At 43.1% G+C, this 27625-nt stretch overlaps 1 protein-coding gene across 3 annotated transcripts in view; it reads right to left on the bottom strand.

Annotated features, from left to right (window-relative positions):
* LOC124307921 (tyrosine-protein kinase Btk29A) overlaps nt 1–27625 on the bottom strand; it is a 151742-nt gene that overhangs the window by 95875 nt on the left and 28242 nt on the right. Inside the window, exon 1 of one of the 3 annotated variants that reach the window (XM_046770109.1) lies at nt 8808–10119. The exons of the other annotated variants lie outside the window; for them this stretch is intronic. Within the exon in view, the coding sequence (XP_046626065.1) occupies nt 8808–8937 (130 nt within the window). The 5' untranslated portion in view covers nt 8938–10119. Of the gene's footprint in view, nt 1–8807; nt 10120–27625 lie in introns of those variants that run through there. 3 annotated transcript variants of the gene reach the window in all.

The raw sequence follows: 27625 nt of genomic DNA, 5'->3' as shown, positions 1-27625 counted from the left end.
ACAGAAAAAAAAAAAAATTATCTTACACAGGCTTGTGAAATTACCGGATGATCCGCGGGCTCTTGTTTGACGACTGACAACGATTACGGTGATTTATGGGTCCGTGCCTGAGAGTCCTGACCTCATCCCGAATTCTCATTTCCAAGGTGCAAAACGGATCCGGGAAAGAGGGAAAGAGGGAAAACGAGGGCAGCAAGGATATATCGTCATTTTGTCGAGCGTCAACCCTCCTCGAGATGGAGCCGGATTTACGCCAGTTTCCGCATCAACGATTCCGCCCCTGCTGTCCTATATATAATAGCTGCGTTTCTTGTCCTACGTAGGCCTACATCTACGCTACACACGGTTGAAAATCCTCAGGCTACCCAACGACGTCCCGCGAGTTCTTCTCTCAAGACTCTTGCCATCGTCATTCTTTTGCCTCGTTTGCCCGAATTAATTGTCTCCTGTTATACACACTCGAGTTGTACGACACGGATGGATGTTTATCGGCCTGCTCTCTCCTTCTCGGCACAATCCGTCAGTTTTTCCATCATCGGAGTTCCGGTGTTATTTTTTCGGCCTCCGCAGGCACAGCTTCTGTATTTATTCTACTACCGCCAATCCGAAATGTTTTCTCAGCATTATCATTCGACCGGAAAGCTGAATGAATTTGCCTCGCTCAAGTGGTTTCAAATATTACCCTAAAAAACTGTCCGACCAACGATCTTCGACGATTGTTGTACGCGTGTTACGGACAAATAACGACTTTCTTCGATATAACACACTGCATTTTTTGAAAATAAGGTTTCATTCGCGTGGGACATACAAATGAGCTTTCTTCGGTGAATTACTGGAGAATAATCGTGACGAGACAGAACAGCAAAATTTCGGCGGAAGTGGATGCCTGGAAGACGAAAGTGCAGTTCTTGGTAGTTGGGAATACTCTGGGAGAAGAACAGCTGAATGGAAAGGTGAAGGAAGGAAGGAAGGAAGGAAGGAATTTGTGACGACAAACACTGGCTCCTGCAGATGGATGGTGAATACGTTGATAAAATCCTCCGTGACTAGAATGAGGAGAACGGAATTTAGGACGGGGTTTGATTTGATGCGGTATTATATACATATATATATAAGCCCCGTCGTCTTCTCTCCCGTCTCACAAATGCACTCCAAGATTTTATCCTCCTGATCCCATACCATATGTAGATATGTACCCGAGCATGCGTCTGTATGTGAACGGGAATAAACTACGATAGAATTTCAAGCGTCTCGCGTCGACAGCACTTCGTCTTTCCCAAGGTTTCCACCGAACTCTAGGATTCTCGATCCTAGATTCTCGTCCGCGAATCGGCCGATGTTCGCAGTTTAACGAGAAAATTTCCGAGAAATGAGAGCTTTCGTTTAACCAACGTTTCGCCCATCGCTGAAGAACAAGCGAGTGAAATCATTCGATCGTTCGATTCTCGTCAAAGTCGTCGTACATCGTTCGAGTTTCCCACGAGTCTTCGAGGATCATTCTCCTCCCTCCCTCTTCCTTTCTTTCTCCATCACGGAAAGGATCGTCTGTTTATCCAAATAGCGGCACAGGATTTTTCCTTGGGATAAAGAAAGCGGATAGGTGTAATAAACCTCGCGAACGTTCACGACGACGAATAATCGATATTTGATTCGCACGGTACAAAAAGAAATCAAGCTAAAGCGTGCGTGGCAGTAACGGAGAATAAAAAATAGGACGGCTCATTTTTCACCAAAATAAGGTGGTAGCTATCTTTTTTGTAATTTATTCCTCATCTCTTTGCACCCACGATGAACCTAATAATTCATCCTGCAGCGTCGGAAAATATTAACGATGTTTGTTCCATCGTATCCTCAGTTACCGAGGGGGAATTTTCCGAGTAGATGGAACAAACCTGAGGAAAGAAAACCTTGGAGAGTATATAGCCAGGTAAAAGGTATACAATATGCAGGTATAAATACCCGTCAGGCCGAAGCAAGGATCCAAGATCGTCCGTGCATGACAGTCGTTTAGAGACTTGCGTAATCCGAACTCCGCTGAAGCGATTCCTCGCGGAGAATATCATCGTCATTATCATCGTCGTCCCGAAGCAAAAATTGTACAACAAAGAAGACGAGGATGAAGGAAAGGCGAAAAACAAGGCGATCAAACTTGGAGGAAAAAATCGCAAGAGCGAACGAAAAATCTTACAAACTCGACGAGTTGAAGAGAGCTTCGATACCGATCTATCACCGCGAGACGAGGATTCGATATACCCGCCGCATATGTTTAGTGAGAAAAATGTAAGTTTGACGCGCGATCGGCGGCAGCGATTTCCTTTATTAAACTCGAGGTGGATTTTCGTGAAAAGCCAAGAGGCAGACACGAACGAAGTCTGCAGGTTGCGGGGAAGCCTCGAAGATCGACGTTATTATCCCCCGGGTTACATTAGCGTCGAATACGATATCGGGAAGCGGCTTCTAGGTATATATTCATACGCGGAGGGTATCGGATGGTGGCTGCAAGGTAATCTTGGCTGATTTAATTGGACGGTGATCGAGTGCCGGATAGACGGATAGATAGACGCGCGGGCAAAGTGCTGATCTTCGGCATTGTTTCCATACGATCGCCTGTCGCCTCGAAACACACAAACGCGCCTGTAGCCGGGCTCGATCTGACCCACATTTTGATATTACGAACACCCGTACCAGCTGTTCGATACCTGCATATATTTAACCGTCGTATCTCGTGCACGGTAATCGCGAAAAAATGTGGCAATGATATACTCACGCGAGACTCACGGCCGTATGTTTGTACGGAATTCAACCAAGTCGTATAAACGCGATTGGGATACTAGATCTCACTGATTTCTACACGCCGAATATGTTGCGCGGTAAAATGTCAGCGGGAGGTAGGAAATTTTGGCGACGATCGCGCGTGCGCGAAGAGAATTTTCATACAACGATTACGGGAAACTCGAGGAATCGGGTTTTTGTTTTTGATCGACGGAATCGTCCTTGTTGAGGGGGATTACTCTTCGTGAGTTTGATTGACGCGATATTTGTTGCATGTGTGTTAAACACCGTGTTAAAATAAGCTGAAGATAAGAACAGAATTTTAGTGGTTGATAATGGTGAAAAAAGATATTCGTATGGTAATAATTATTACAACGGTTGTATCGACAAATCGAAGGCTGTGTAAAAGGCGCTTCCTTAGAATTCAAGTTATTTCAAGGTTTCAAACGTTATATTTCTATTTTCAATGTAGTCAAAGATATTCCCGACCGTCACATTGTAGAAATTCTTCTTAGAATTTACAATCTTGTGCGAGTAGAATCAGTGTCGACATCACGGATATCTATACGTGTATCGAATTATCGGTAAAAAGTTATAGTCAACGTCTTGATTTTTAGTGAAAAAATTGTTTTTTTTTTGTTTTTTTTTTTAAATGGGACACGCCAGTTATTCTTGGTAAATAATTTCATTGTACGTGTCTACACGCGAATCCGGAAGAAATTTTAATTATCGGGTCTTCGCTAATTCGATGAGCTCAAATAACGATCCTCTCGCAATTGCGTGAAAAAAATAAATAAATAAGTAAATAAATAAAATAAACAAAAAGCGTAGATAATCAAATAAGCGTAGATTATAAAATATTCGGATTTCCAATCTGTGTAACCGTGACGATAACAATCATACTAAGAAAATCTGCGATATTGTAAATTTTTATATAATACGTACGTCTATCGATAAAAGTGGAGATTATTTTCGTTTTGAAATCCCGTTTGACATTATTGAAACTATACAATATTACACCGTCAGCCGTGTCTATGGAACGAGAGCTGGAAGGAGAGGGATTACACTTGCTAATGAGTCGAAAGTGGAATTTGTCAGTGCGGATCGTAGTTGGCGGGAGTTTGTCACGAGGTAAATTTGTCATTGAATTTGAGAGACGAAGGAAGGACGGGAGGGGATCGGTGTGGCTATGTATACAGGCGATTGACAAACCGCATAGCAGGCAAGTTCACGCTTTGGATGTAGAACGAACGGCGTTATTGCCGAGGCTTCGGAGAATCGAATGGCGATCAATCGGCCCGGCACGGCGGCGTTAATCAAGACCCCGCGACTGCCATCCGCAGTTTCGACTCCACTCGTCGTCGACGAGCCTTGCGGCACAGGTTAACAACGATAATGGACAGGCAAACCCGACGCGGTTACCACGGATGGCGGAACCTGGAAAGCAAAGGCCGAGTGATTTGTCAAAATCACCCAAGAGCGGTCATCAACGGCTAATTCTTCTCCTCTTTGCGATAATTAATCAATCCAGACGCGAACTCCGCGTTCATTTTCACCCACGTACAATTCTCTCTGTATTTGCGCAGTGCGATTCACCGAACGTTAGATATATCCTCGTTTCGAGTTCCCGCCGAACTGCAATTGCTACCGAATAATTGATTCGAGCGACGCCTATATATTCTCATCCGCAGTTATAGGTGTATCCTCTACTCGCCGAGGAAGGTATTTTTAAACAGTCTTCTCCGATAGGATCAATGCCGAAATTAAAATATAGCTATAAATTATTTAAACAAATATGTACGCATGGCGTAATGATCGCAGTGCAGTCGTTACGTACTTTCGCACATGCAATAATAAGTCGAGGCCGAAAACTGGTATGACGTTACTTTGGCAAATGATGCCAAACCAGTAATTAGAAGATAATTACTGGCGTTTATATTCGTAGCGTCTTCTCTCTCTCTTTTTGTTTTTTTTTTTTTTTTTTTTATCTAACGAGCAGCAGCAACAGAAATCAAATTCAATCATAATAAAGAAAAAAAAAACATCTAGTTAACCGTAACGTTAAAAATACGAATTGGTTACGAGATCGCTCTCCGTCAACTCCGACATTTCGGTACATGACATAAGTAATGAAATGTGGAACGCGTAGAGTAAGGTACTCGGTGACAGAATATCCTGCTACGTAATCGAGGGGCGTATTCAGTTTTATTGTGTGAAATGAAATGGCTCGCCACGTGAAACGTGACGGGGGCGCCGCTAGTCGTAAGTATTATAATACAACTGTATCAATTATGGTTAAACACCTTTCTGTCCTGTAATCACAGAACATATCATATACAATGTAAGGTGTAAGTAACCCATAAATAACATAAAATCAAGCTGAACAATAATTGCCTACTCGACAAGAAAGAGTGTAAAAATCCCAAAACTACAATAATCGCCAAACCGGCATCTATCGAGTTTTTTTACAAAATTATCGTAAAACTCTTTTCTGCGGTAGGCGAGAGGCTTAAAGCTACGGAGAAAGTTCAACGCGTGCAGGTATCGCCGGGCCGTGATTTGCACTGATAAACAACGGGCACTCCCCTCTATATGGATTTAAACCTACACAGTTATGCGGTTCTTGTACCTCCTCACGGTCATTCGTGAAAGCTGCAATTATTCCCCAAGAATACCTTCGCACACGGCAATAATGCGCGGGGGCTGCTTCTTATTCGAAAGCCGGAATCCCCACGGTCTCGACTAATTGGAAGCTGTTCGAAACCCGCGTTTTTCCTCTCCCCAAGAAGACTGGTAATCAATATACGTTCAATTTACAAAATTGTAAAACGTGCAAAGGCGGGACGAGGGGAAAAGATGTCGCTTTTCTTCTCAATTCAAGTTTATCAAAGATGAGAATAAAAATTAGCTGACTGACGATCGTTATGCAAGAGAGTATGAGAATTTAATTATTCAGAATAGCAGAAAAAAAAAAAAAATTCTGCGATTTATTCAGAGTTTCGAACAGGCAATAATTATCAATTGATTTTTTTTTAACAAATTATACACAGATCACCGCTAATTATTTCACCAAAAATTAGTAAGATATAACGATAATGGAAAATGGTAAAATAAAACGGGACGGATGAGTGATGAAAAAAAAAAAAAAAATGTAAAAAATAAAAGAAGAAAACAAAAATAATGGGATCCTTGGCATTTTTGAACCTTGTTCCAAAGGCCGTGACGAAAAGATTTATAATCCTATACATCATAGACCCGTACCTAAATTCAGTTACAGACGAAGTCACGATACGTGAACAAAACCGGGACAATTCTTAACGTTCGTACATACATTACATTTATCCTCTGTCTTGTTTTTTTCGCGACATTTGTTGTTGCGTTAAGTAATTCAGATATATCGTGTAATAGGAGAGAAAGATGATGAAGAAGACAAAGAAAAGAACGAATAAGAAAAATGATCCGCTTTTCCTCGTCTGGAACAGAAGCTCGAATATTGATTCGAAGGCAGAGACGGTCACTCGACACGAAGTAGCCTTACTCGTGGTGGTACACGATGCAGGAGCGCAGCGGGTAGAAACCGGAGATAAGGAAACAAGGGGGGAAAAAAAAAAAAAAAACAAGAACGAGAAAGAGGGGAAAAAAAGAATTACCCGATTCAAACGAGTCCGACCGGATTACGCTTTGCTTCAGGTCCTGCACCTAGGCTTGCATCATATACCGGGTGTTCGATATGCAAGAGGAAGTTGAAAAAAATTCCTCGAAGAGCTTGCAATTCCGATCCGTATATCTGAAAGTTCGTCGTTTCACGTCTCTGGGAATTTTTGTAAAATATACTATCTCGGAACGAGGATCATGCAGGACATAAATTTTTACGGTTGCGAACCGGGTGAGGGAAATCCAACTGGGGAAAAACTCGGGCGGAACAAGTTTTGATGCGCACGTTCGAAAACTCGGAGACGCCAAACTGTGGGAGTCGGCCATTGGTTCGTGCTGATAAGAGTTTCGGACAGGAAGTGCTTCGCAACCGCAGATAGCCGCTACTTCTCCATCACGCGTGAGTGGAAGGAAAATAAAAAAGAAAGAAAAAAAGAAAAACGTACAATTTTTCTCAATTTTCCAAGACTTTTCCTCGGGGAATAACATGTTTGGTGCGAGTTTGTTTACACGTTTGGAGTTTGCGGAAAGAAAAGAGAAAAGAAAAAATTTAACACTCTGATAAACAGGCTGAGTCGATGTTTCGAAAAAAGTTTTACAGATCTAATTTTCTTTCGATTGACGAAAGTGCAGATAAATGAATACAGATTTTTACTGCGTTACTTACGGGAATGTAATAAAGAATTTTAGCGATGCAAAAAGATTTTGCAAAAATGAAATACACGACAGTTCTTGAGGTCTTGACAGCAACGCAAGATCTAAGAAAATAATAGCGAAGGGAAAAACCGATTAAGGCGGTGAAAAAAATACCGAGGAATAAAAATGGCGTGATTGCGACAAAGAGAATAATTTCAGGATAACCGTGTCGAAAATCGGATGATATTTGCAAGACTCCAAGAAGCCCGACGCCTCGTGGCCTGCAAATGTCCCTGGAGTTCAACAAAGTCACATCATCTTGCCATGCGATTCGAGCATTAGCTCGGGTTCCACGATTAAGCGCGTGTCACGTGGCGTCGCGGCGTCGTCGAGACGAAGAAGGGGCATCGAGAAAAAGAGAATGCGGCAGGCGAGAAAAGGGAAAAAGGGAGGATCCGCAGACAGACGGATTAGACGGCGAGAATTCCCGCGTGAAAATTAAATTCCGGAAAGTAAACGTGCCGAATGATATCATTTATGATATACTACAATGGCGGAAGGGGAACACAGAGCGGTTCGTCGGTTGGTAGGTTGAACAGTCGTGCGGACTAAAACGACTCTACTGTTTGCCGAAATTAAAATTTATCCTCCTAGAGTTGTTTATGATCTCCGTTTTTCCACTTTGCAGACGCAGAACAAAGCGCGCAAGAATATCTCGATTCCAATTCAGCACATTCGGACATCCGAGAGTCGGTTGTAACCTTGGATTCGACACAGCAATATCCATCATATCACGGTTATCATCCTGTATCCGTAAAATTAATCGTCGGTCATTCCGACCCGATGGTTAGCGATACGTAATTGAAACTGTTTCTTTCTTCGGAAGTCAGCTTGGAAGACGACGTTTTTCGTATGTGTAATCTATTATTTGTCTCTTTTTTACGATTTAACCGATTGCACGGTTTTTCATATTTTGACGATAGAAAAACAGCAGCTGTAACACGGTCATGAACCAGCCCTCGAACCTCTCATTTCTACATTGCAGGTTCCAAGTTCACGAAAAAAATCCAAATGCTTTTAGTTTTTTCTTTTCACCATATCGAATACACCAATTTTTCATTTTGCAAACCTGACTTTGAATTCGCGATCAGCGAACCAAAAAATTTTACGGTACTAATTTTCATTCGAATCCATTCACCCATTTCCAAGATATCATCATTTTTATTTTACTTTTTTTAGATTTTCATTATTTAAATAATTTAAAAAGTTCCGCATCGATCAACGCAAAAATCTAATCAATTTCAAGTTTGGAAAAGCCGCGTCGATTGGGACTGAAATCATCGAATTCCGGTAACTCGCTCTCAAGATATCGTTGGACAAAAAAATTGATCGCATACGTACGCACACACGGACGTCCATCGGAAAATGGTCGGAGGTGATTCACTGGATCTTGGAACGTCGAGATCTAGTGAAAACTAAACTTTTCATTTTCGGAGCGATTACAATAACTTCTTTTTTTCTCTGAAAAGAAAGACAAAAATTCTGCGCTCTAGGACGAACGAGATGTATTCACCTAATTACCTCGTTCAAATGCAAGTTCCTAATTCAGTGATTACGGGGTTAATTTCAACATTTCTTGCTTCGATCGGCGACAATAAAATGAAAATTTGAAAATTTTCACTGCCAATAGGTATTCGGGGAAAGGAAACAAGAAGAGAGCGACACAGCCGTGCGCAGTTAATTACCTGTAAGACTAGCAGCGAAGTTCCAGAAGGACCATCGACATCCGAACAGCTTCATTTCGCGTTCGTCTGAGCGTCGATCGCGTCCACCACGAAGAGCCCCCTTCAACGAGGAGGCAAGCAGAGAGCTCATCCGCACGAGTTTGTGGGAAAACTTCACGGGTAGGTACAAACGGTAATCCGAAATAGGTGCTAACTCGAGGTTGCCGAAGGCGAGTTGCGATTCACTTTAGAGTTTAGAGCTGATCCGAACTGCTGACATTGACGACGTTCCAAACTGCGGTTACAATAGCGCTGGTGCAGTCGATGTTCATTTCGAATGTCGCGGACGAAAGATGCGACAACAATTCGCTGCTCGTCAATTTTCAACACCCGAAGGTTGGACTCAATGGGAATGCAAAGTGTGTCCAAAGGTGATTTTCAAGCAAGACGCGTTTGCCTTTGAGATTAAACGACCGGCTCTAATCGTCGTTAATAGTTTCTTTATTCTGACTCTAAGGTCTTCAGACCAGACGCGATATGCTTCCATCCTGCGACGAGAGGATCTACGACTGATCTACGTGGTTAAGAAAAAAAAAATAAAAAAAAAAAGAGAAAACTCCCGTTTCAAAGTCGCGACGTTATTAACAATGAAAACGGATTGTCAGCCGGTAGACAGTGGTTTTAGAAAAAAAAACATCCCAAGAGCCGCAAGATGCAGGCCTAAAGCTTTCGGCGGTAAACAACAAGTATCTTCGCGTCATCGTCTCGGTGAGGAAAAACTGGTTTCCGTCATTCGATGCACAGAGAAACGCTGACAGGCCGATACAGACGTTCGGGTCTCCGAACCACCGTAGTGTAATTTACTCACTCACTAACACACCGAGTAGGTAGGCGAGGAAATTTTACTCGGCCTCAACCGCCTTCGGTACGTCTGCACGACTAAACCACTAGTGCGGTACGTATCGAGGACACGACGACGTTTTCTCTTTGAGACGGACCTTCGGCGCCAGCAACGACGACCACCGCGAGTTCGATACCAGCACCGACCTTAGGCTGTGATCGGTGGAACGAAGAAGCGACTTCCGAAGGGTCGCGTGTGAACTTGACCAGCACGTAAAAGCCAGCGCGTCAGAAAAATTAAGCACCTTCACTCGTACCGCGCAAATTTAACACGGGCCACACAACGTTACGTCGCTTCTGCGAGGTGATCCACGATTTCAGGGTTAGATCGCGTGATCGTCGATCGACGACGCAGCTTCGGGTCATTGGAGCGTTGCCATTTCGTTTGTTCTTCACAGGTCTCGCGAGTCTCGCGGTGATACACCGACTGAAGGCTCGAAAGTTGTCGGACTGTAACCGTTCCTGATCAGAGGCCCCTTCCTCTCGCTGCTGGTAGGCAGGTACTCACTACCAACCGCGAGTTCGTTACACGGCCTACGCCGCGTTCGTTTCACTCTACGTCGATGTGCCGACCGAATACACACTGCGACCAGCCAGCCTCGCCCCTCAAACTGGGCCAATATTCCACGCTTGACCCGTTCTCGTTGTCAGTCAAGCTCGAAAGTTATTATGCCACAATTCGCACACATCGTTAATTCGTCGCATCCGCGAGCCCTTACGCAATTTACGTTTTCGATGCCGGAGCACCGAATTTCAGAATTTTTTTTTTTTTTTTCAACCCAAGACTGGATTTCTTACGTGAAACGATGGATCGTCCGACTTTCATCGAGAAAAGATCTTCAACCTCGCCCTCGCGGTATCGATATTATGAAACAATCGTACGAAGAAAGTAAACGGAAGTTTTCACGGTTTGTCAAAAATGTTACAACCTTTTCTTTTCTTTCTCAAATTGTAGATATTGGAATTTAAATCGAAAAACCTGTTTGCTGACGTTCCTGCAGACGGAATTGAGACGTCGAGTGTTTCAGGCTTTTGATTTTTCATTCATTTGTTATTCCTTATTTTTATTCAACACGATTGTTACAGACGTAAAAGGAGTTGGGCAATTATTCGGCCGTACGTCAGGTCAAAAATTTGCAACGTTAAAATCATCGGCGAGCGTTACGAAACTCCGGCGAACCGGTACCGCAAACATCGTGCGAAGCGTGCGGTATATACAGAGGTATAGGTCCGTACGTATACGTATTGCAGCATCGATAAAAGTTTTATAGACTTTGCGCACGGGCAATTAATGCTGACGGGTACTCGTATTTCGTGACGGAGATACACGCAGGTATAATATATCGACAACGTGGGCAGGCGTAACCTTTATTGTTCGCTCTTGAAAAGCGGGCATTAATGCGTACAACGATGAATAAACGACGCACCGACCAGAGTACAAGTGGAGAAAATCCGTTTTAACTCCTCGTGTACGTGTCTGATTCGAAAAGAAAAAGAAACCGGGATTTACGCTCCCATTTCTCGTATGCCTGAGTTCGATTTGCACGCTTTTGTTACAAGTTAGAACCTGAGATTGGTATCGACATAAAAAAATTTCCCAGCGAACGTCGATGCCTCAAAGATCCAGCTGACTATACCGTTTTCCTTTACCTGTACGACAATAATAACGCGACCCGCCAGATTCTAAAAAAACGTGAAAATCGACTAATTGCCGGCAATCAAAATTTTTCTTCCGTACACGTATAAATACGTAACTTCTACTCGTTAATTTAGCCTGCGCGACGTGGCGACACGGAACCCTGGAAAATGCTGACCAAGTACACCAAGTTCCAGAAATCCATAGTTACCGGAAGTGGGATAATACTTTTCATAACGCAGCGTTGAGCGAACGTCGTGTTTAAAATTTTTCATTCGATTATTTTTGTGCGCGGATGTTTCGTTGGTTCCTTCGTTTCTCCGACGTCTCTTCACCACCATCCTCAGGTTGAGCTCGAGGCGCAACGACTGCTCGACTGATTTATTCAGGGGCCCTTCATGTCTTGCGGAGCTACCAGCAAAGCTTCCCGTCGACTTCGACTGTGTAATATAAATGGATGCGCGTGGCGAGATGGAAGCCGAGGCAGGACTGGAACCAGGCGTTTTTTGGGGTCGTTGACTTGGCCGAGAGACGGCGTGGTCCAGCCGTGGAAAGACGCTGCAACGGCCAACACTGTGCGAGATTTTTCAGCTCCTCTCCAATGCCGCGGACTTGGTTCGGCACGTCGAGGCGGAGAAAAGGAAAAGATCAAACGGCGGACGAGTAAAAGAGCAACGGATATTAGCTACGTGACCTTAGCGATGGCAAAAATCCTGAGTCGGCAATTTTGAGCGCAGGTGTTCGGAGACGAAACCGGGTGAAGGATGAGAACTGAAATCATTCGGTTAAATATCCACGACAGTATTTCAGCTTTTCCGGAATTCGATTTTCTTCACACGGCCAACGGAGAATGAAACTTTTGCGTGATTACTACGATAAACGTGTTTCGATTGATGAAGATTTTTTTCGCTTCTTTTCGTAAGGTTTTTCTGTTTTGGGTATGATAACATACGGCAATTCCGTTCGTTCATTTCGTTACTCACTTCGTACTTGACGATATTCACGTTCGTCGCAAAGCCGATTGAAAATAAATTCGGTGTGTCTTTAAGCCGGCATCATATGCGGCGAGGACGATTATTCTAGATTCGTTTCAAAAGATTCCTCGACGTTAAAACCGAAAGTTTCTCCAGATGAAGCGAAATAACGCCGCGTCGAAACCGAGAAATTGACACGGTGATTGGTAAGGTGGTTATACGATTTCAATCATTAATAGAGAATACATTTGTCCGTCAAGTAAGCCAACGTGAGAACGGAATGAAAATTGGGGTTTGCTTAAATAAGTCCTCGATTCAAGTCGTCGATAACTCCGTAATGACAGTGCCAGCTCAACAACGAGAGAATAACCCACCGAGAGTAATTTCCTTCGTGGAAATCGGATGTAATCGGATACACCGAAAACTGGAAGTTAGGTAAGGGTGAAACGGGGAGGGAGAACGACGTAGCTGTTGGCCTCGGTTTACATCTTACAATGAGAATCTCAGAGCACTTGTAGGTTCGATCCTTAAGTTTGAGTGCGGTTGCCGGTTCGCGGCGAGCGAAGTTAACTGACGGAGCGCAAGCATACCTCTGCTTCTACCTTTATGGAACATAGCGGGGCAAGGTACAAGAGCTCTATGGGTGTAACGGAACGCTTCTCCCTCCACTTGACGGTGATCACCGCGTTACAACACGGAGTGTCTCCTATTGTAGCGTTGTACTATCTGTCAGGCAGAATCGGCGTCGTTCGAAACTACGTAGGGAAGTCGTTTCACGGTGTCCTTGACCCAGACTCCTCGAAGTCAGTCGCTTCGTTCGCCGGGTCCCTGGGCCTCGGGCGAAACAGAATCACTTCCGGTCTCGTTTAAATTCAACCGTCGTTCAATCCCGCGGAAGAGGAAGAAGATGAATAAGAAGCGGATGAGTCGCTTCCTCGACGCGTTTATTCCTACCAAGAAAATCTCTCCTTCTATTCCTGGATTCGTGCGCGTTTTTTTTTTCTTTTTTTTTAAATTTTTTTACTCACGTTCTCGGCGTTTCGGAGCACGTTGAATTTTGTCATTCAACGCTTGACGTTGAATCGAATGTGGCCGTAAATTTTAATCGTAACGATTCTTCACCGAGTCTTTAAATCACCCGTGATTCGCAATTGGATAATCGATCATCTCAGTCTCCAGACTCGATGACTAACGCAATTAGAATACGAAATAAACCGTTTAAAATCTGTTGACAATCAAGAGTAAAATAACTTACGGGATAACCACGAAATACGATTATCGGGCGACGGTGTGTTAAGATTGTTCGAGGATTGAGTAATCAGCCGTGATATTAGTTTGTTCGAAATCACTCAGACGGTGTTTCGAATCGCAGCGCAACAGTGTCAAAACTGTATCCGGCTAAGCGAAATGAAATATTCGCGAGTACTCTGGAGAGTCGGTGCGATGGATAATTCAGAAACTAAAGCAAAATCCGGGTCGTTCGTTACTGCGCTATTCGATTCGTATAATTATATGAAATATACCGTGTCCAAAGAGGGGGAAAAAAGCCATTTAAATATACGCGCCAGTCGTTAATCCGCGGAAAATTTGCACGAGATCGATTTGAATTTAATGCACGTATACGCGGACAACCCGGTCATCAACAATGCATCAGCATTGTGCCGTTACAGCAGCAGAGAAGCGGCTAACGTCGATTCAATCTGATGATCGAATCCGCTTTATGTAATCGTAACGATTTTTAGTGCCGTCGGATTGTCCGTTGAAGCCGCATTTGGAAACAGGCTAATCCGTGTTGTCATTGAAACGCAACGAGTTAACGCGAAATTGGATTGAAACAATTCGAACGAACAGAGCGACAAAACCATACTGACACATCGCTCTTTTGACGAGATCAATGGATTCCAAACTTCGATGTTACAGTCAAGCTAGAAATGTCGGACAGTAGAAGCGGGGATTTATCCAAGCGCCCGAAAGGTGGAAGGAAAACCAGCGGATGACCCGGAAGTTGGTGAAGTTCCATCTCAGGAAACCCTTTCTATTCCCATCCCCGACACTCTCCGATCATGCCATCGTAAAAAGTCACATTCCAACGAACCATAGATAATAAAATAGACTAGAATCTCGTCCGGGTATACTTGGGGAAAAAAATCGGACACGGAATCTCGTTCCGCGATTCTGTTTCGCTAAAATCCCCAGCCCACTCCCACCCATCGGGTATCGCTCCTGATAACAATTTTCCATGAACAAAGTCGTTCGGGGTATATCATCGTTCTCGCCGCTAGCCGCGAGGTCTCGAATCGCGATACCGAAGCTGAGAGAAAACTAGTCGTGCGTAAACGATAAATTTGCTGCTTCTAACGGGTTTTCCATCCGCGAATTGTAGGACTTGCGTCGCGGTTCTATACGTATAACGTATAAATCCTTTCCAGAACAGTTTTCAAGTTTCCGATAACATTAATTGTACGAATTACAGCGTGCACCTATACATGTATATATATATATATATCGCCATGCTGGACGGTGTTACAGCATCTAATCAATTTCCGCACGAGGTGCAGATACGTAGAAACGTACTTTATACTAGGTACACGGCGATCCCAGTGGGAGAAAAACATTTTTCCATCCGCAGCAGCACCCGAGCTTACAGTTATAATGTAATATCACAAATATTTCGCAACTTTTTATGAACTCTTGGGCTCAGGGGGCATAACAGGTATAATCTAAGTATTCTAAAAAACCGTATATTTTCACGCAGTAACTGTACCTGTACACAAGTAAGATAAACTATGTATTTTACAAAGACAATGAAATATCGTTGAAAGATAAGATAGGACGTAGCTGCAGTGGCAAAAATCTGCGACAAGTACATAATTCAAGAGCTGACAATGAAACGGATAATATATTGCACTGAATAAATGAAGCTTGGCTTATTACATGGTAATAAGAGATGACGGTATATAAATGCCCGGGAAATCTAGCGTTGCACCTCGGAAGCAGAGAGGGGAATAAAAATTGGACGCGTACCACGAGGCTCGGTCTCCACTTTCGTACTACCGGTAGTTAGGTTGGTAGGTAAGTTAAAGTACGTACGTAACTAATGAAGTCGTTATTCTCTGTAAAATAAATGAAGCAGAGTGGCTCGCGAGCAAATTCTCTCCTTACTTTTTTGCCTTCGTCCCTTTTTTTTTCGTAATTAAAGTTCTAGACTTCTATACACCTGAGCTGCAGCAACGGTATTCACCGAGACAGAAACTCGACCTGACTAACGGCTTCTCGGGCGAATATTGCACTCGTATTTCTAACGACGCGTTAAAAAGATCCAACAGTCGAAAGGAGTCGGTTCATCCCCGTCGAGCAGTTGAATATATAAGTGGTTTAGCAGATCATTCTTACCTTCGTCAACGTAATATTTTACATCGTAACTATAGCGTATTAATTCAACTCGCGAACAAAGTTTATCTCCGATTATAATTTCACTCGAAATGAACCCTAAAAATTTTATCCTCGTATTATAATCGTCGAGAATAAATTCCATTATATATATATATATGTATATATATATATATATATCAATCAAATAAATATACAAAGAAAATTGACTAGTCCTCACACGGAATGAAGTTTAATTAATGCTTCGCTCGAAATTGAGAAGCAAACAACAGATTCGCCTCTGTCGAAGAATTGTGCAACTGGAAGAAGCGTTGCGTCGCGGTAATCGAGACGATGCTATTGTAATAATTACGTCGAAGGTCGAGCCAATTAGGTACACGAACAGTAGTTGATACTGCGACGATAGAGTTCCTCGGAAATCAGCCCCCCCCCCTCTCTCTCTCTCTCATTCCCTCCCTTCTTCTTCTCTCTCTCTCTCTCTCTCTACCTCTCGCAACATCGCGAAGCTGCACTAGTCGCGGCGATTCGAAGTTCGGGGTTCTCTACCCTCGACAAGCGAAAAGCCGAAGTGGGTATAGAACGGTGAATAGAAGGGCCAGGTCGAAGGAGAGGAAGAGGGGGGATGAGTATCAAGTTTTAACGAGCTCTCGGTAGAAACCAGGCGCGCGGGTCCGGTTACGAGGAAAACTTTCCACGCTCTATAACCGACGATGAGCTGAGCTTAGGTCGGTTCACTCTTGAAAGGTGCATCGAGAAGGATGACGAAAGCTCGGGTGATGCGGTCCGATGTACGCCGGCATCAAAGTAAATCGAAATTATTGATCTATCCAGCCGGGGGAGTTTTCTCCGCCACTGCAGAAGGCACTTTCGACGAGACAGAGTGTGAGAGAGAGAGAAAGAGAGAGAGAGAGAGAGAGAGGAGGAAAAGTTTGACCGCTCTTCAAGGAGATGAGGCAAGAAAAGAAGCGACGGAGGATTGGAGGATGAGGGAAAAATGATCGCGGAAGAAAAGAACCGATCGAGGGTCGGGGTCATTTCCGCAGAATGGATCGGGGGGAAAATCGCCAGCTGTTTCAATCCGTCGTTAGGTGCACGCTTCTCGTCGGTGATCTTTGGTGGCGGTGATCGTGTAATATACGTATACCCAAAAAGCGTCACCCGCATCTCCGCGATATTAGTCAGCAGACCCTCGTCAATCACTTCCGGAAATCCCATTGAAATTACGTGCCCACACAGACTTTTACTCAGAAGCGGGCCCACCGTCTACTCGACGATCTTGAGTATAAACGGCGGCCTTAGATTGGCTCCATAAAACCTCTCGACCCGCCGATTCGAGAGATTTGAATGTAACGTATCGAGATCCGAAACCCCATGATTTAGTCCCGATCCTCTCCTCAATCCTGACGCTTCTTTCACTTCTTTCACATACTTCCCGACGATATTTATGTATGCACAATACGTGTGTATATGCATAGAACTTCGACGGGTGCGATAAAATTCGACCACTTTACGATTACAATAATTCTGACCAAGCAGTTTTCAATCCGGTTATTAAACAGAACATTTCGACATATTTATATACGCGGTGAATAATGATGTCTCGGTTAAAGAAACGGTGCGGGGGCGAATTTATTTTGACTCCGCAGTTTCAACAACGAGCCATAAACTGCACGTTTAGAAAGAATGTTCGCATGAAAAGAACCCGTTCGGTTCTCGTTGTCCTTTTGCCGTTCTTGCAATTTTTACAATAACGATTTTACCGTACGTACCTGATTTCGTAATCGGAAAAGGTGTGAGATATTTTTGTTTCGTGTGCTGAATAATTCGAATAACAAACTAAATTTCTTCATTGCGTATACACAACGTTTACGACGAGGTGTAAGCTTGTCCTAAAACTTATTCATGGTGACAAACATTTTTGGCGGGTGACTAACAAGAAAACGACGAAGGTCGCCGCTAAGAGTAACCGAGTCAAGAGTGACTGAAGGGCCGAGACGACTTTACTCATCCCGACTTAAGTCCGTTCGTATATCGTGTCACACTGCGCGGCCTGATGGGCGATGCATTAAAGAAGGTATCGCAGTTATAAGAGGAGCTCCATTGTTCGGTGAGAGAGAGTGAGAGAGAGAGAGAGAGAGAGAGAGAGAGAGAGAGAGAGAGAGAGAGAAAGAGAGAGAAGTCTTCAGTCGAGTTTGAGCTTGAGTCGAGAGGTGGTCGTAATCAGAGGACATTGTCGGTGAATACATGACACCATATATACATACTTATATGTATATGTATGTGCGACGCGTATGGATGTGGAAGAAAAGAGACGTACATGGCGTTCAGAAAATAAGTGGTGCATAGAATTTTTTAGTATAGAAATTAAGAAATAAAGAGTTGCTTTTGAGGTAGAATCGACGGAAGTGGAGAGTCGTGGCAGCGCGCAGGTCAAACGGCTGTTCGCCGTCTATAAAATATGTCCGAAAGGAGTCCGCGGTTGAAATTTACGAGCTTTGGGAGAACGGTGGACCTCTGATACCAGTTCGTCCTAGCTGTCCATAAATCACAATGCAATACCGTGCACACCGGTTGAACGGAGTATCGAAATTCGGCTAAAGACAACCGGTCGCGAGGAACAAGACGACGAAAGTGTTGGCCGGATATTAAGAACGCGTCGAAAAGCGGATGCGGTTGCGGATGGTTGGTACCACGATTTTCCTGGAAAAGGAGGTTAGGAGATGTGTAATCACGATCCGGGAGCGGGATTAATGAAAATTCTGATAGCGGCTTGGGACGAAAGACTTTGAGTGGGTGCTTTCAATTGCACGATGAGGGACGAGGGGAGGGTATCCATAATTAAAATTAAACCCTCGTGCGTTGCCAGACCCGTCAATTTGCGTTACATAGGGGACGTTTAGCGAGAGAACGTGAGCCCGATTCGGTGGAAACAATTATACCCGTTTCCGAGCGCTGGTACGAATTGGAAAACCAGTGAAAAATTCTCGAGCTTCGTGTTCGTAATTCGTAACGAGTTCCGTAGTTCTCGAGATCTCATGTCGATCATTTGTTCCAACCCATTCCTGCGGTTTTACTTACAAATTAGTTTTGTTTTATGTAGTTGTATAAAACTTTCCGGACATTCCGGCACTTTGTCTTTGTCAAAAAATTTTACTCTTGCTGATAATAAGGAAGCAGCGAATTCGGCCTGTTTTCAGAGCTCGATTTCCGCTCCAGGGAGACGAATCGGGCCAACTTTTGTATTGACTTTCAACTTGAGGAAGCGTCGCGACAACGGCGCACTATTGTATACAACTGGCGAGGAGGAGGGAAGTGACAAAGTTGAGAGGCGTTCGGAGGGCGTGCTCGACCTTGTTTTTCAAATTAGTTAATCTATCAATACTGCAGCCAAAGAATTCAGCCTATAAACTACAACGTTATCTTATTGCATGCGCGTATAAAATTTTCTATAAATTAAGTTCCTTCGCAGTTCAGATCAAAAGCGTTTCGCGGTAATTGCTGAGACAAGCTGAGGTCACGAAAAAGCACGACGTTTAGTATTCTAATATAATTTGCGTCTCTCACCTTCGTTGAACGTTCATTTATCCTCGCCTCCGTAAATGATCAAAGACCTTGACGCCGTTTCAGCGTACGTCGTTTGGCGATAAAATTAAGCTAACGACGAGAAGAACTTCTGACTTTTGGTAATTGTTTAAAAAAAGCTTCCAAACAATTTTTTTTTTTTTATGTTAGATTTAACACCGCATTTCTAACAATGTGTAGGTATCGACAAACGAAAGACGGAAAATGGCGAGAGGATGACGAAAAGGATTGATCGGGGAGCGTCAACGAGTCCGGGATAGAGAGCAGAGATAAAAATAGAGGGAGAGAATAAGCAGAGGGTCAAGAACGCGGGTCCGACGGGTAAGGAGATTGGATTTTAGCGAAGATTGCGCGAGCGGAGTCGAAGGCGGAAAGGAGAAGCGCGAGAGGCGGATGGAGGGAGGAGAGAGAAAGAGAATCGCCGCAGTGCTCTTCGATATCGGCTGAGTGCTCTGGCGGGGCTAAAAGGGCTCTGGAAGGGCTATTGAAGTTCGGGACACGCTGAAGCCGCCCGCAAAACAGGCTAGTTAAGCTCAATCTCCCGCCGGAACGCCTCGCGACAATTTCGTCCCTCGAGAGCGACGAGCGAACGGATGAAGAGAAGGGGGGGAGAAGAAAAAAAGAGGGCAAAGAGCTTTTGAAGAGCGGAGAATACCTCAATACGCATATATTTTCGTACCTATGAATTATTGTAATTCCCGGCATGATATACCAGGGAAATCCGTTCTGCGCATTTCGACCGTCAATTTCTTGGGTGATTCTGGTCTTCGAAAGCTCCCATCAAACCGATATCACTCTTTTAACAACCCGCTTCCGGTCGCGGCAGTAAAATTTCTACAAGGCTGGTTAGGGCGTCGGTTAACTTGTACGGTGAACCCCGTCCATTCGCGGATAATAGCCATCTTCGAAGACAGTTTCTCAGCGGCTTCTTACGGTCATCTTTTATTCAATCAAGTTTTCATCTACGAATCGACCGGGCAGATTCAAGCTCGCCAATAATCGCGGAGAATACTTTGAATTCTAACCGTTTTTAATATCCGGTGAAATGTCACGAGATATTGTTACTCATTGATTACACGCGTACGCATATACGTAGTAAAGTAAGTGTAGGTAACCAGTTATCGACCCTGTCCCAATTGTTGACCTTTTTTGGTTGTATCTGTTTGATCCTTAGTTCTGAAATTACCAAAAAATAAATTTCTAGCGTCTAACCCTTTAGCAATTCATTTTAGTCATCGAGAAATTCACAATTTCCGCCATCGGTATGTAATTTTGAAAAATAAAAAGGTCAATAATTCGTTCGAGACGTGTCAATAACTGGTACATTTACCTTGGTCGAAAAATAAGTGTTGCAAAAAATCTCTGTAGTCTATTCGTCTCCCGGATATTATATGAAAGACATGAAATCAAGCCAGGCTATTCAATGAATGCTAGCTGTAATTATTATTTTCAAGGGTTTTTAACTGAATCTGTTTGTTTGGTTTTTTTTTTTTTTTTTTTGTTTTTTGCCACAGAGTCTAATTATTCACGATGATTCCTGATCTCCAAGATGAGGGGATTTAAGACACGGACTAAAGTCGGAAAAACCACGAGTACATACGGGTGGTTTGATTGTGTATTATTAAAGCAGGATACATCATTAAACGTACGCGCCGATCGCTGCGGAACACTTACAGGGTATGCAGCATATACCTTCGTCGCAGCGGTAAATTTTTCGCGACACGCGATCCTTCAGCGGTATAATAAATTCTTGCATAATGAAGAATGCATTAAAAATATATACCTATATACAGGAATAGGAATAATCGTGCACATTCACTGTGCAGTATTTACAGCGAAGCGGCGGCTGATTTAAACGGCCGTAATTTCTGCGCGATTATAATAATAGTCGATGTTACAGGACAAGTTATACGCTGGTGTGATTACAATACGTCAGACGAAAATCATCGTTGCGCCAATTTTCAACTAACACGCCTTATACGCCTGTAATGTATAATCCCCGCGGTAAGATGCTTCATGGGAAAATATCAATCCACTTTAACGTGGAAAAGCGTTCGCGAACGTACGGCTAGCTTCTACGGCGGCAAAGGCTGCTCCGTGAGATTGGTTACTGCCAGAAATGTAGATAATAGGATTTCTGCCTATTTCCTACCCATTAAACCGAGCGATTCATCTTCCATAAGCATAGCTGGATGGGCTCTGCTATCCCGAAACTACCGAGTGCCTCTTCTCACCGGCTCGATGCTACACGTTCCCGGTTTGCATTTACGTGCACCGTTCTACGGTCTACACTTTGCGTTACACGTCTGAGGGTGTAATTCTGCCGTAATTAGAAGACGATGGGATCCTCTCGGGTTGCATCGACGTTGGAAAGCGCTTGCGAGGCTCCAACGTTTTATAGTCGGTAAGACATCTTTTCAGTATTTATGCAAGCTGTGCTTGAGGATGGAAAAAGCTCGGTCTGAACGTGATACGCGTTACGTGTAAGGATAACTTTGATTTAAGGATAGGAAGTAATGATCGCAGCATTGTGTTACTGGATGTTGGAAGACTTGTAATCGCATATAATTGTACAGGTTATACGTTGTAATAGGTTATACTATAGGCGATCCGCGTGTGAGTCGTGCCCTTGTAGATTAACCGACGCAAAAAGGAACGCGGCGAAATTTAAATAAATCGATGGCAAAGTGCTCTTCATTTAGTATTAGAATGATTTTGGTTCGGTTGCTCGGTCATGGGATAGAATTGATTTCCAAGGCAAAAAGCGAAAAGCTTCGACTGATAAAATCTTCAATTTTAGCCATTAATTGACAAGCTCGGTCGTTGCAAAAGCCGGCTACTCCAGTTGAAACAGTCGTTCGAAAGAATGAAGAGTCGATACGTTCGTTTCCCGATACAATTTTCCCAATTTCGAGAACCCATTGAAAATTTCTGGGGGTAAGTAATTAACGATATTGCGATACGAGTCTTTCGATCCAAATCTGACAAAATTTCCGCTGGGGTAATAATAAAACGTTGGCAAAAATATGTTGGGTTGAAAATTTCTCAAGTTGGACACACAAATTTACTCCATTTCACTCGTGCCTCGTCGTCGTTTAAAAGGACTCTTTCAAAGCAGTCGACTTCGGATGCAAGTCTAAATTTCAAATGTTGTTTCTAGTTGATGACAAAAAGTTTGTCTAATACGATCAGTCGGTTGACCCGCCAGAATTGCGTCATTTTGAACCACGAGCATTTGGAGTTTTTACCCATCGAATTCACGATGTTCAACGTAGTGATATTCGGAATTTCGCGCCCTGTTCGCTCGACCGAAGAGTTCGTGTTTCACGTCGAGATTATTAATGATACAGAGATATCGGACGCCCTTTGATCGTAGAAAACTGATATCGGGACTGACGAGAATTGCCACGTGTCGAAAATGTAAGCCGATGGCTGACCGCGTCCCACGCGGTTCGTTTCGTTCTTGACGGTAGTTTAAAGGGGACTAACACCGAAGCCCCCGAATTGTTCCCCGTGCCGCGATAATGAAAACTTGTTAATTTCAGTGTTGCCCCGAACACCGCGGAGCTTTAACCGAGCGACCCGCGCACACTCAAAGTTTGTATTACGCGCGGCGTAACAATTATCGCTCTGACAACAACGAGGGTAGCAAACAGATTTTCCATCGCATAGTCCGCAGTGCCGTGGCACGGTTTTACATACCCATGTATATGTACACGTATACCAGCGTCCAGCGACCACCGCCTTATTTAAACCAAGAACCAAGCCCGGCAGTGACGCGTGGAAGCTCACTTGAGCTCCCTGCAACGTTAAAATACGGAAGACAGGCCAGACTATGAAGCGTAAATTAGCCCGAGACCCATATTCTGGGACGAGCCACGTACACCAAGGACCGTTCTCCACTTTGGAGGGACGCGATAAACTCCGACTCGGTTCATCGCCTTTGGGCTTTTGGCCTGTTCCAAAGGACACGTCGGAAATGACACCCGACACTATGCGCCGAGTATGAGTTCTAACGGTCAGAAGATTAGTTTAAGGGCTGGATTATCGTTGCGAGAATAAAAGTTACGGTTATAAACTGATCCAGACTGTTCGAACTCCGGGTTAATCTTTCGACTATCGTTACAGCGAGTCGGGGGTATCTTTATTTGCGAACTAGAATTTATGGCCGTTGTAATAACAAACGGAAGAGAAGTAGTAGAGGGTAGTTATCGCCGAAGTTGCGAGTTACTCGAGAGAATTAGATTGCGGAAGAAAGTTCGCCGACGAAATCGGAAGTGTGTCGTCATTTGCGTTGGATAGATTTCGGGCGCCGTCCGGAGATTTTGCGAGTCGCAGTTTTTTTCCCGGAAACAAAACGAACGCCGGAAGTCGATTGCGCGAAAGCTGTACCTACTCGTTGAGAGCGGTGCTTCGACCCTGAAGGGCGTCGTGCTCGGTCCAAGGTACTAATTAGATCATTTTTTGCCCCGTGTCTACGAGGCTGGAAGTGAGAGGGCAAAAAGACGGTAGAATATCGGTGACGCGCATATGTAGGAATGGATTGTTAGGGGGTGAAATTATATGCGTGGAAGGGTAATTAGGGTTAAAAGCAACGGAAACCTAATCCCCTCCACCCACGTGGGTATACGTTTGCCGACAAAAACTGGCTCTGTCTACATTTGCCCTTCGCGATCAGCGCCCCGGTTTAAATTTCGCAAACTATTGACTATGAAATCTCCGAGTGAGATCACTTTTTGGTCTTGCCAACGGTGCGCCGGGTCATTCGACTAACGACTCGGAATAACTCGTGGCGAGATGCGTTAGGCTTAAAATTACACGGGTCTGCAACCAAAAAACTGCACAAGTCTTTTTTATACTGTTTCATTTTATAGATTTTCACCCACTGAAACCGAGGAAACTCCCGTTTAATTCGAAATCTGGTATCCTATTGTTGATTCTAAAAATCTTATGCAAAAGTGATTTCTTACCGATCGTCATTACTGCGGTGATGGTTAACATTGCTGGTGATAAATAATTATTTCCCGCACTTAGAGGTATTTACTATTTTCAGGTAACAAAGTCTATTTGAAATTCATTTATTAAATTCAAATAAATTTTTAAAAAATACATTTTTCGAAACAACTATTCATTCGCGTTGGATGCATAAATTTACGAAATAAATATAAATCGAGAATACCTGTTCGAAAGCTCATATACTTTTTTTTATTGAAGTATGCGTGAATTTCAAAAATAATTGAATCCAGTATTATTTTTATTGATGAAAAAATTCAAGTCGTAAATAAGATATTTATTTGGCATCACAATTTACTGCAACTAAACATTCATTCACCTTCTGTAACAGAATTTAAATAAATCAATAGTATTAAGCTAAATAAATGTCTGTTGTTAGCTTCTTATATTATTATTTTGTTTCTATTTGTGAAATAAAATTTATCCGAAAGTACAAAATTTCTTTTCTCGATGTATTAATTATCGTAAATATGAATGTGATGCGATGCCACTGAAGGAAAATAATTATGAGAAAATTTCTTGGGTTAAAGGTTTCGAACTTTTGACCTTTGTATAGATATTTCTGTTGCATATGAAGCCATATTTGTATTAAATTATAAAGAAATAAAAAAATACACTCCATCTTTATAACAACACGGAGCTATTTTTATATTCACAGTTTTTACAGCTCACAATCGTAAAATCATAATTTCAACCGACTGTTCGATTTTCCGAATCACATCATTTACATAAACCAGGTATCGTACACGTATGAGAATATGCTGGGCAAAAAGTGTGGACCGCATAGTTATTTTTCTATATTTGAACAATATTACACGTTTCTAAATCGTACCTAATAAGCCTTTATATATTGGCAATCACAAAACAAAAACATTTCTCGACTATCGTTTGAAATTTGCAACTATATGCAGATGAACAAGAAAGGTTAAGCTAAGAAAATTTTTTTATTGTACAACTGCAGTGAAAAAAAAGGACGCTTCACGTGCTTCTCGGCCAATGGACCCTACCAAATAAATTTAAAACTGGCTGCATCTGGCAACTTGATCCCGTTAATGTCAATTTTATCCGATCGCAAATGATCTAGTGTGATTAGTTTTAAATTTGTCAGTCCATCGAACAAGTCACGTGGCAACGAGTGAATTCTGTTATCGTGCAATGAAATATCGGTAACCGACAACAATCCCTCGAATGCGCCAGCCTGGATTTCAGATATATTGTTGCCTGCAAGGATCAACTGTTTCAGATTGATCAAGTTGGTAAAAGTGCGAGGGCGAATCGTGGATATGAGGTTAGATCCAAGATCAAGTTTTTGCAACTTCGGCAGTTCACTCTTTTCGTTCAAGTTTCGACGATCAGATTCCTCGGGATTTGAAAAGGATCCAGGAACAATGTCTACTATACGGTTTAAAGATAGATCTAAATTCAATAGCTGCGGAAGCTCCGAATATCTTGTCATAGATATATCCGAAATACGATTAACGCTCAGGTCCAATTCACTCAATTCTGACAACCCGTTGAATGCTCCTTCTGAAATAGAGTAGATTTTGTTTCCGGATAAGTCCAACTTCTTCAGCTTGGATAGTCCCGCGAACGCGTTGGGAACCAACTTGACGACGTTGTAAGAAAGACGTAAGTTAGTAAGATGAGTCAATTCTTGCAAAGTTTTAGTTTCGGTAATTTCATTCGAGAATAAATCAATATATTCCAACTTCCCGAGGTTAGCAAACGATCCAGGAGCAATGGCACTTATTTTGTTCTCACTGATGTCCAATTTTACCAGCTGCGAAAGTCCAGAAAACGTCGTCGCGTTTATCGTCGAAATATTGTTATGAAGTAAGGTGAGATTTCGCAATTCTGATAGCCCGTTGAAGGTCCCTTCCGGTATATAATTTATTTCATTGTAAGACAAATCCAATTTTTTCAGCTCTGACAATTCGGCAAATGTGTTAGGTTGTAATTTCGTCATTTTGTTAGAGAATAAATAAAGGGTTTCCAACCGTGAGATGTTGGCGAACGAACCGGGAACAATATTAGCAATGTTGTTGCTGTATAACGTCAAACTAGATAGCTTCGGAAGGCGAGGAAACATTGTCAAATCGATCGCCGATATATCGTTATTATCCATCGTTAGTTCCGTCAATCTTGAGAGTCCATTAAAAGTCTCCTCCGGTACCAACTTTATCTGACTCTGGCGCAAATTCAATTTCTGAAGTTTAGTTAGTCCTTCGAATGCGTTTCGAGTCGGTGCGATTGAGTTGTATCCAAGATTCAGGTGACGAAGATTACTCAAACCTTGAAAAGTGCCAGATTTTAATTCGGTTAATCGATTCGACTGCAAATTGAGCGTTTCCAACTGATCGAGGTCAGCAAAGGAGCCCGGAGCAATCGAGGTTATCCTGTTGTCCTGTAGATTCAAATTCGTGATAAACGGAAGCCTGGGAAACGATGTCACATTTATCGCCGAGATATGATTAAAAGGTAACATGAGGTTTTCCAGTTCCGAAATCCCGTTGAAAGCTCCTTCTGGTATAAGAGTAATCCCGTTTGTGCCTATGTTCAACACTTTTAGACGCGGCAGTTCTTTAAATAAATCAGGAACCAGTTCAACGTGGTTGTATTCGAGATGCAGTTGAGTTAATTTCGGCAAACCGGTAAAAGCTCCGGATTCTAAGCGCGTGATTCCATTGTTAATGGACAACTTGTCGATTGAGAGGTTTTTGAAACAGCCAGGTATCACGTAACGAAAATGGAGTCCACTGATGTGCAAATAAGGGGAATGACTTTGCTCGGTTACGCTGATCAAGCGGTCTCCTTGACGGCACAAGTTGAATCCATCCCAATTTGCGCAAAATGGATCTTTTTCACTCAGTCCACTGACTAAAAAGAAACTCACTAACACTGCCGATCGAAACATGGTTACCACTGTTCTATTCCTTCACCTCGAATTCCAGCCGTTTATACACACTCTGTCCGATTGATATCGTTTGAACTTTGTCACCGTAGTCACGTTGAAAAGATTATGAGGTGCAATGTACTAAATGCATGTACAATCACGGTCAAGCATACCCAGTCGTTCTATTTAGACAGGCTTACACGATTACGAGGCATAGTTGAATTCATAGCTTCATTAGCATAGATAATCACGGCGATGATTAAGGAGCTCGAATATTAGTTAAACTTCGTTCGTGTTGTAGGTAGTCCGTGGCCCACTGATAAGAGTAATCGAACAATAGTCGAAAAACAGACGTGCCAATTTCGGCAGACCGGTAAACACTTCAGGCAGAAAAATGGGAATTGGCTCTTCACGGGACAGACGCAATATCGAGATCGAGATTTTTAAAAAG

This window comes from Neodiprion virginianus, chromosome 6, assembly GCF_021901495.1.
Source record: "Neodiprion virginianus isolate iyNeoVirg1 chromosome 6, iyNeoVirg1.1, whole genome shotgun sequence".
Lineage (NCBI taxonomy): Eukaryota > Metazoa > Arthropoda > Insecta > Hymenoptera > Diprionidae > Neodiprion > Neodiprion virginianus.
The sequence above is the reverse complement of the archived record's forward strand: the minus strand, read 5'-3'. Positions and strand labels throughout refer to the sequence as shown.